Source organism: Aythya ferina (genome assembly GCF_964211825.1).
Source record: "Aythya ferina genome assembly, chromosome: 6".
NCBI lineage: Eukaryota > Metazoa > Chordata > Aves > Anseriformes > Anatidae > Aythya > Aythya ferina.
The window spans coordinates 6,999,676-7,010,014 of NC_140303.1; the positions used below are offsets into that span (position 1 = coordinate 6,999,676).

Below are 10,339 nucleotides of genomic sequence, written 5' to 3' on the forward strand. Positions count from 1 at the left end.
TTGTCAATTAAGCTCCGAAATTCCAAGTCTGAAGAAAACATTGCCACTCTGTCAGCAGTGATGCTGACACACATCTCTGAGGTGGTTTATTTAGGTAACACACATAAAAAGTTAAGACAGCTATTTATATACTCTACCAGCAGAAGAAGAATATACTAAAAATTCTTCCTTGAAAATTTTCATGCTAGGCTGCCAAATGTTTTTGCCCAAGAAAGGAACCTTCATGCATGTCAGAGAACAGGTGGTTGAAATCCTGGTTTCAGAGCAAAGTATTTTAAGGGACCAAATCTTATAATCCAACATACCAAAAACCTGTAGTATTCAGTAAATGCCCAGGGTATTGTGGATCCACCAGTGAACTGTCTTGATAGACAGGGACACTCAGCAGATGCTTTACTTTACGAGGAGTCTAAGATAATATCTTAAAAATGAAATTGAAGCTTCCCCATGCCAGGCTATTATACTAACATTATTTTTGCACTGAATTATCTTTATTCTGCATAGTGTTATTGAATAAATGGAAAGCATCCAACACAACAGCTTTCACTTCACTATTACCTGTAAACTGTGTAAGGTACCTACAAAACCATACACTGTTTCTGCTTGCAGTATGCTGCTTCTGTTAAAAAAAGGATACCTACATACACTTATACTGGAAAACATCTAGGCGTTAATGTCTGACAACTTGCAATACAGTACATCTTTTTGGCATAAAAGACTAAGAATTGACTAAGCTAGTCCTTAAAGGCAGCTGTACTCTTTTTAGAAGAGCAAAATGACAGTGACGAACTGTTTCAATACAACTGAACATAATTACTATGCAGTTGTGTAAAGAAAGCTTATTCAAGGGAACCCTCAATCTTACAAGTTGAAATACACAAAGTGTGGTTCATGCCCTTACTCCCCTGCCTCCCCCTTCTCCCTTCCCCTTCCCCCCCTTTTTTTTTTGTAATTATGGTAATAACACAGAATCAAGATTTTCCATACAGACTCCCTAATTTTCCATATATTTCAGAAGGGCTCTTGTTTAAGTGAACACTGAAAATCCTAGAAGTAGTCATGGAAAGTACAATAACAGGCAGAACAATTTTTACAGCTAAATAATAAACCAATGCTCCAGTAGCATATTTAGCAGCTCAGCACAAACCAGCACAATTCAACTGTGAGGTGACTTAACAAACAAATCAAATCAGCATTTCCCACCACAATTCATAGCATTTGGAGAGCTTTAAAGATATTGGCTGTCACTAACAGTAAAGTCAAAGTTGTATCTAATAATATGGATACAACAGGGAAATGTCTACATGGCAGTGAAAAGACAAGTAAAAGTAACTGCTTCCAGAACTCATTAATTTATCTGGAAACACCTGCAAAGTGTCTTATCTGTGTGAATAGCTTAAGAATACATTCTATTTGTCTTTCATCACAAAGGTTCCTTACCTTTAACTTTCTAACTGCATCTCTGACAACTTCTGTGCCTTTGGGCTGCTCTACCTCCGTGCTGCCAAGAAACTGAAAACAGTGTAATTGTGAGAAATAAGATAGGCCCGACTCAAGTAAATATACTTCCCAACTATTCCCAATAATATTTTGGAAAGACAATCATTTCAATAGTTATTAACATATCTGTACATAGCTATTCATAATCAAGAGAGCAACAAGAATTAAATTACAGTCAGACAAACAAGAGTTATTAAAAGCAACTTTTAAAACCATTTTATATATCTTGATCCTACAATAAGTCTTGAATTACAGGTTAAGTACCTTCTTCCATTGGGTAACTATCATTCTGGTAATCTCTCTTTTACAAAATAATGAAAACATACAAAAACAGGGATATAGGATAATTCCCATTGATCAAAATGGGACAATGATTTGGATTAGGTAACTAAAAATTACATACCATGGTACAAGACAAACTAAAAAGGACTGATTCTAGTCTTACAGCTGCTTGGTATGGTAATTTCATAGATTTAAAGGAAACAGGTCCTAACATATATTAAGGCTCGTAATCAAAGAATTTTTAATACAGGTTACATTTTTGTTTTTTAGGGGAAACCAAACATACACCTGTCAATACACAAATCATGATATTGCTACAGGATCTTACCATTCCTTATTTGTACTGAAATTCCTTTACGTCCTTCTGTGCAGTTTTGCTTGTTTCTACTAAACTTTATGGACACCGAGATAATACAGCTCAAACTGCATTTGTTTGTGTAATAATTATGGATTGCCTACTTGATTTCAACACTGAGGTACACTTGATTTAGTCACACCAGGTACCTGTAATATGCCAACATAATGCTAGCAAGAAAAGATGAATACCCTCTTTTCCCTGAAGTATACAAGTTTCTGCGTGACATGATACAGAAAGGTTTTATAGCTTTTAATTCTTAGCAGTTTCAAAAGCAACTTGAGTTTGTCAAGCTACAGATGCTTTCAACACTAACTCAGAAGTTGTTGTTTTTTTTTTTGTTTTTTTTTTTTTTTTGTTTTTTAAACTTTACTGACAGCCTATATGCTCAAGCTGTATAGTGGCAAAGAAACTTTGCAGCTCTACCAATAATTAAGTCTTATTATAAATTTGTTACTGACAGAAATGTGTTGTGTTACCTTGAATACAACAGGGTGTAGATCAAAACACAGTGATCTAGGCTCATCTGCTGTCAATGCTCCCTGATATTGTAACTTTCTAGTTAGGAGACCAAAGTTTTCCAATAACAAAGCAGAAATCTCTATTATTGATTTGTTGTCTTTCACGTAACAACTCCAAGCACTTTAGTTAAGGGATGTGCTCTTCCCTGGAAGAGTGAAAGCTTCAGAAGATGTATATAGAATAAAAAATGATACCTGAATTATGGATACTACACGTGACATACAGACATGCATATTTATACACCACACACTTGGCACAACATGAGGCAAAAGTGTAATTGCTGTAGGTTTTGTGACAAGGCAGGGTTGAGGCATTATGCAGTGCAGGAGTCCTGCATAAACAGAGGAAATAACAGCTGCAGATGTGGACAATGCTCAGATCAACAGCAAGCAGAGGTCCCTGCTGTGTGCAGTGAGGTGGAAGAGAGTACTTCAGCTTCCTCCTCTTTGGACAGTTTTGAAACTGGCAGCTCCAGGGGCTCCATCAGTGTGAGCAGAGTGATACTCCTCAATATGCACTGAGATTGTGTCGAGTGCCCTTCTAGATGTCCTGGGGTAGCTGCCTCGCCTGCAGCCCCTTCCCTCATTTCTGATCATGAAGGGGAGGGGGCACTCGATGTCTAAGTACAGAGAGAAACTGCTGAAAGCACAGATTGAAATGACTGATAAACCCCCCAAAAGTACATACAAATTGCATTTGCTAAATATGTTATGAAAGAAATCACCAAGACTTGAAGTATATGGAAACATCATGAGCATTATATCAATATTTATGGAGCATAATGTCACTAGCCCAGATTCTCCCAATCATTCGCAATGCCCTACCTTCCAGATGAACATTCTTTTTGACATTAAACATTGCTACTGAAATTTTTAATACACTCAGCAATTTGAACTTAGAATTACAGCTTGCATTTTACAAACGGTTCAGCATAGGGAAATACAGCAAGATGCATTTAATCTATAAATAGAAAGGAGATTTGTAGCATTACTGTCAATATCACTTGGAGGTGATGAGACCATACATTCTATGCGTTATATGGTTTGCAAGTGATACATATTTGTATGTCTGTTAACTTCAGTTCTACTTTTTATTCTGAATTTTAGTCAAAACTGCTTAGTCTGACCTCCACAAGCTTTTTTTTTTTTTTTTTTTTTTTTTTTAAAGATATGGTAATCAAGAGAAAAACAAGAGCAAATATTCTGAACATCTGTATTAATTGGACTGATTTATTTTGGGGCAAAATATTAGCAGAATTTCAAATTAAAGCTACTTATTTTCTAATTACAATTAAGTATGACTATACAATATAAGCTTAACATATAGGTAACATTAACTAGAGGCTCTTTACTGCATGCTGTTTCATCTGCTTTGCACATTTTCTGTCATCTGCCACACCACTGCACTTTTTTCATATTCCTATTCCATTTTTCAATTCCTACAGCATTACTCACAGTACTTAAGCAAATGCACAAACTGAGACTTTAGATGACAAGCTCAACAGCGTGAAGGCCACTGTGTTTGCATAATCCCAAACATAACTGATGCTCTGTCACCTCTGGGACTTCAAAAATAATAAATAACTAATTCACCATTTTCATAAATCTGGGAGATGGCTATTTCCTTACTGTGTTTTCAGCAGATTTTTATCACTGAATCTCACATGAACACACAGAGAGAACAAAAATATGTTATATCTGGAATCCAGTACAGTTGTGGCATTGCAAGTATAAATATTCATAGTGGAAGAGGTTCTAGAAGAGAAACTTCGAATCAAAGATGATTAATATTAGACTCTTGTTTTCGAGATGAGGGTCCTTTCGCAAGCAGGTCTGTAGAAAGATGGGTACTTGTTAAGTCAGTGATTGCTTTGGTCCCTTCAGGTTCTGTCCCACAGCTGGCTCTGCAGAGCCATCTGACGAGGAACACCACCACCATGTAACATAACTATTCCTGAAAGTCAAGCTATTACTACTCCTACACTTAATATAATTGCTGAGTAGAGAAAATAATGTAGCACTTCTCCTTCAAATCATTCAGTATTAACCCTAAATGCAATTTAATAAGTGCATTAATTTCTTAATCATTCGTTAACATTAAATACCTAATACAGGTTAAAATATTTACATGTGATTGTGTTAGAAATGTTTACTCTTCGCGAGTAGTAAAAGACTTCTTCTTCAAGTTGGTGCACTCTGTGCTTAATAAGCCAATTCAAACAAAAAGGCTCAGTAAGTTAGTCAGATGTGCCACCAGACCCATCTCTGTAAATATTTATGTATTATTAAGTTTAGCGTTAATGAGGTGTTTTACCAGAATCAAACCAAGTTCCATTTGAATTATTTAAGAAGTTTAAAGCTCATGACATCTAATGCTTTTTATAAACATATAGCAGACTGGGGCATATTAATTTCCAAATTACTCTTCATTTTTCATTGCAGTCTGCCATTCTTCCAAACACATTCCCTACAAAACTGAAAAAAGTCTAAGTTTGCAATACTTATTCTGCTCTCACTTGCAGCTGGTTATAGTCAGAAGTAACTTCTATGACATCAACAGATCTTATCAGTCAAACAGTTTAACAGATTTTTTTTTTTTTTAATTTAAAGTATATTAAGGCTTGTTTTTCCCTTATTGATGCTTGCTATTAAGAAAGTGAGCTTCTGAGCAGCCACACACAAGACAAACACCTCAGATCAAATTCATTATAATCCAATATTAGCAGAGGACCAGATGTGCTTGCTCCACATACAAAGATTTGCAAGATAGTGCAGCTGTGGAGAATTACTGGGATCTCTTTCATCTTATTAGAATCAACAGAAGTTTTATCATGGCAGCAACTGGAAGAATAATTCTGCCCTGCAATGGCCAGGAGGGTTGTCTTATACAGCAAACTAGTAAACAGACCCCTTGTGGGTAATCAACTCCATGCAGAAGGAAGAGTTGAATGAAAATTTTACTCTGTACTTAACTTAAGAAAGACACATTTTGGTTCAATTCCACAGTGAAATTATTAAAAATGCTTTTTAAGTTGTACTTTGGTTGGAGAAATTATTAAAATAATAGCCATTAATAAGGTCAGGTGAGTTAACACTTTTTTTTTTCCTTGCCATTCACAAGACACTCTCCAGTAATTCTTTCCCATCAGCTTAGATTTTGTCTCTCAAAATTACACTCATTTCAACATTTTCACACACAAAGTCTATCCAGGTGCTGTCCTTCAAAAATTACAGGGAATTAAAACAAAACAAAACCACATCCACCCTTAGGAAAAACAAGTTTTACTGGAGTCAAAAGCATCATTAAAGAAAATACTGATTAAGAAATAGTTTTAGGTACATTTTTGAATATGTATATAGACTTCCACTTTTCCAGTAGAGAGCAGTGTAGGATATATTAGTAATAAAACATTTGTTTTCTTTTGCCATCCCGTTTCACTTAAAAACGAACAAAGACACCCTACAGTCTTTCATAGTGACACATTTCTTTATGACCATGAAAACCTTGAATGTGAAGAAATTTTCTCTTACACAAATTTATATGCCATTAAACGAAAAAAAGTACTTACTGAATTAATACCGTAAAGAAAGGGAAAATAAGTAATGCAAACTACTGGATACCTGCTGCCAACATTTGACAAATTAACTTCACTGCAGAATTTGATGGAATGCTTATTTACTGATTAAAGGAAAGCAAATATATCCACATTCTAATAGCAGCAGAATGACAGTACACAATAAAGAACTAGGATGAAAGAGCTGGGAGACCAGTTCTTAATCTATACAGAAAATGTACAAACAATGTCTAAGCTGTTAATCATACCCTAAGATATGAACATTTTTTGTTCAGACTTGCATACATGCGTCTTCTCTATCAACCAGAAGTACATGGACTACAAAAATGCCCATCTCTTCCAATTTTGGGTTCCTTCTCTTCCCACTCCCTGCATTCAAGTTGTCCCCCTGTAACAGTTTCCTTATTTCTCTGCTGGTTAGAGTCTTTGCCAGGGTACAGAAATGTTTGCATTTTCCCCTTTGGGGATCTGCACGTCTCTAGCACACCTTAAAAACAACTATCTGTCCCAGACATGACTGCTGCTCAGATGAGATCAGAAATCAAATTGACCACATGAGAGTACGGAGAGAAATGTGCCACAGACATGAGCACATTTATCGAATAACCCCTGCTCGTCTGACACGTAACATTAGGCATAAATAGTGACTCTGATAGAGGAAAAACATTTTAGGCATTTTTCTGAGAGAGTATTCAGGTACTATTTGCAAAAAAAAAGACATGACTGCATGACTAGAAATATATAGAAAAAATAAGTGTCTTTTAATGAAAATTAAATATTACCAGGTATTTCATCTGTCAGTAGGATTAAACCAAAAGAGTGATACAAAATATAGGTGAAAATGTTTAACGCAAACAATTATAGCAAATAAATATAAATAAATAAAAACATTGATAAAATACTAAAATGTTGACAAAAAATACATCATCAGAGAAACAAGACTAAAATGATTAGATAACCTTTAACTACAGAATCTTTGGAACATAGTGATGTAAAACATGCCATGGTTCATTTTAAGCAACCAACAAGTCCTGATGGTTAATTTTCTCCTATTTTCTAGTAGTGTAATAACTAAAAACTCTTTACTGACTAATGTGTAAGTAATCATCTCAGTCTTTAAATTTGACGCAATGTACAAATAATAAAGAATTTTATAACTACAGCTTAACATGCCGTTGAACAGCTGATGGACATATATAATACAGACATTTATTGGAGCTGTTCTTGCCAGGAACCAGAATGTTGGAAGCAGATCTAGAGATATTCTGTTAAGGATGTGTGAGGAACTGAGGATATTAGACAGTCCTAATCTTGCCTACGCCTGTCTTCTGACCCATGGATAGTTCTAATGAGAAATTACATCTCTTCTCACTGAGAAGAGACTTAAAGCCTGGTCCAAGTAAGCTAAATCCAAGTAAGCTTGGTGTAAATTTAAAGGCAAAAACTAACTGCACCAGGTTAGATTCCTCAAGTGTCACTGCATTTTAATCCACAGCCAGAAGAAGAGGCAAACGCAACAGGAGTGGAAATTCTATATTAATATAACCAGTGTTTTTGCAAGCAGAACTTCAGAACAATGGAAACACTTTGTAAAAGATGAAAGCTTCTCCAAGGAGTCAGCGTGGTAATCTGCTAGGAAAGCTATCAACAGGGATATATTTGAAACCAAGTCAGATTGCAACACCGTACCAGAGATGTTCTCTGCATAAAAACATCTCATCCTAAAGGTAAAGGAATGTTAAGATACAGCTGGTACCTCCACACGGAAGATAAAAGCAGGCTGGAACACAGAAAGAAAGCAAAAAAGGTAAAAAGCTTATCTTGTCAGGACTGTCACTGTAGAAAATAACAGCCATACAAGAAAAAACATTCCCTATTTTTTCAGTCCATCAATCTCTACAGAGTGCTTCAAAAGCGTGTATCAAACTGTATCATGCCTGAAGAGCTGTCAGGCTGAATCTGAAGCTTATAACGGAGCCGAGGGGCTGGGGAAGGCTGCACACTGCACTCCCCTGGCACACCCCATTATCAGCTTCCCAGATTTTCGCCAGAGGTAAAGTGAGAATAAATACAGCTTCAGGCAGATTTACTTCCTCCTCAAACTGGAAGAGGAAAAAGCAGTTCTTTACCTCTGCTCTGCAGACCTGTTCGGTGCAGTGAAGGATTTACTGCTGGTCCAAGTGAGCTCTACATTAGTACTCAGCAGGAGCACACGGGCAGCAGCAGGGTCATATGAATAGCCCTGATGGATACTCCAGGTTTGAGCAAAGAAGTGCAAGCTCAAGTAATTTTTAGAAAATGCATAAAAAGCTGTTGCTATGTGGGAAAAGAGCTTAAAAGGGAAGATTTTAAACATGCACAAATGATTGTATTGAAGGTCTGCTTTTCTTTTAAGCACATGGCCCATAGCTGGTATATTAACAAAACAATAAAAAAATCAAAGAGAATATTTGCCATGAAAGGAAAAAGGGAAAGGACAAAAGGGAAGGGGAAGATGGTAGAGAGAGCAAATTTATCTCTGGAAGAAAATTATTTCTTATCATATATTTCCTGGTTGTGATTGGGACATGCCTTCTTCACATGTGCCGCACTGTCATTACATTTCACATGTAAAAATCCTTTGCACAGAGACTGGATAAAATGAAGAAGGTAAAAACAAACAAACAAAAACCAAAACACTCCCAAACTTAGTTTGGGAATAGTTGGGCTATACTGTGTCTCCAGGTTTGGTCTTTACGCATCAGAACAAATCTGATTTGATTATTTTTTTTCTAAAAGGATCTGTTCACTCATTTTATTGCAACAGGGGATGTCTGTGGATAATCCAAAGACACCAACTTCAAGACATAATAGCTCCTGTGCTTCAGTACAGAAACTATGAGCACTTTACACAGACATTCATCTAATGTCCTTGAAAACAATGACATCACATTTGTATCTTCATATTCTCCATTATTATTCATCAGCTCTGCAGAGCCTCCTGTGGAGTGTCATTGTTACCTCCTAGATGTTTTAGGATAACTAATAAGAAAAAATCCACCAGCTGAGCATATCATCGACTAGTGCGATCTGGCTTAACCCCTTTATGGTCTTTGTGAGTCGCTCCTGACTTGCCTAGAAAATAACTGAGCCATCCCTGACTAGAGACACTCAATAACTCCAGCTCCTGCAATCCTCCATTGTTACTGTCATACATGTATAAGTTCACGTTTCATTTAATCTGTGACCTTCAAGAACTAAAAGAACTATCAACTCTGAATTCACTGTCAAAAAAATATAGCATCTCTTTCTTCATGTAAGAGTTATCATTACTGAACAAACATTCAGTGATGGTGATTATTCAAGCAGACTTTAATTCTGTTCATATGGTTGCACAGGAAATGGTACTTGAACACCCACAGGAATTTTTCTTTGAAGGTACCACATATCCAGACAGGGAAAAAGAGAACTGACGAACTTGGCATGTCCTTCAGAAAGGTATATTCTGAACACGAAGCCTCTGATACTTGGTCACCAAAGACATAAAATACTGCTGAAATGCCTCAATTCTGAAGTATTCTTGACTGGATTATTGCCAGTGCAAAAATATTTACATAAACCTTTTTATCATTACTAGAAAACTACCTTGACTGAAGAGTCTACCTAAAAATAATTCATATTCAGTATTTCCAACTTCAAAAATTCAGCCTAATAAGAGAATAGGCAGATTTTCAGCTTTACAAGCCCGTGATTTTCAAGCCCATGATTCAGCTTTTTCAGTATTTTAAACTTTCAAATATTCAGCCTAATGACAGAAAAGGCAGATTTTCAGCTTTACAAGCCCCTGACTGGACAGTAGACTTAGTTCTGCACCACAGGAATTGGATTTGACTGAAGTGTCATTTCTTTATGGAAGTTGGACTAAGCCATCAAAATTTAATGAAATGCTCTTTTTTTTTTTTTTTTTTTTCTTTTTCCCCCCCCCCCAACACAACAGAGATTTTCAAATATCTTAATATAAGGAAGTTGACGTCTTGTTTGCATTTTTTTCATACAGGAGACTCCAACATAGTGATTTAACTGAATTAACAATAAGACACAACTTCAGCAACTCTTATATTCCACTC

General features: G+C 36.1%; 1 protein-coding gene across 6 annotated transcripts in view; it reads right to left on the reverse strand.

Moving 5' to 3' along the window:
• Positions 1-10,339, reverse strand: part of GULP1 (GULP PTB domain containing engulfment adaptor 1) — a 154,148-nt gene that overhangs the window by 39,561 nt on the left and 104,248 nt on the right. For 5 of the 6 annotated variants that reach the window (XM_084523613.1, XM_084523610.1, XM_084523615.1 and 2 more), the window contains exon 4: positions 1,441-1,512. The exons of the other annotated variant lie outside the window; for it this stretch is intronic. In XM_084523613.1, coding sequence (XP_084379739.1) covers positions 1,441-1,512 — 72 coding nt within the window. The remainder of the gene's footprint in view (positions 1-1,440; positions 1,513-10,339) is intronic. 6 annotated transcript variants of the gene reach the window in all.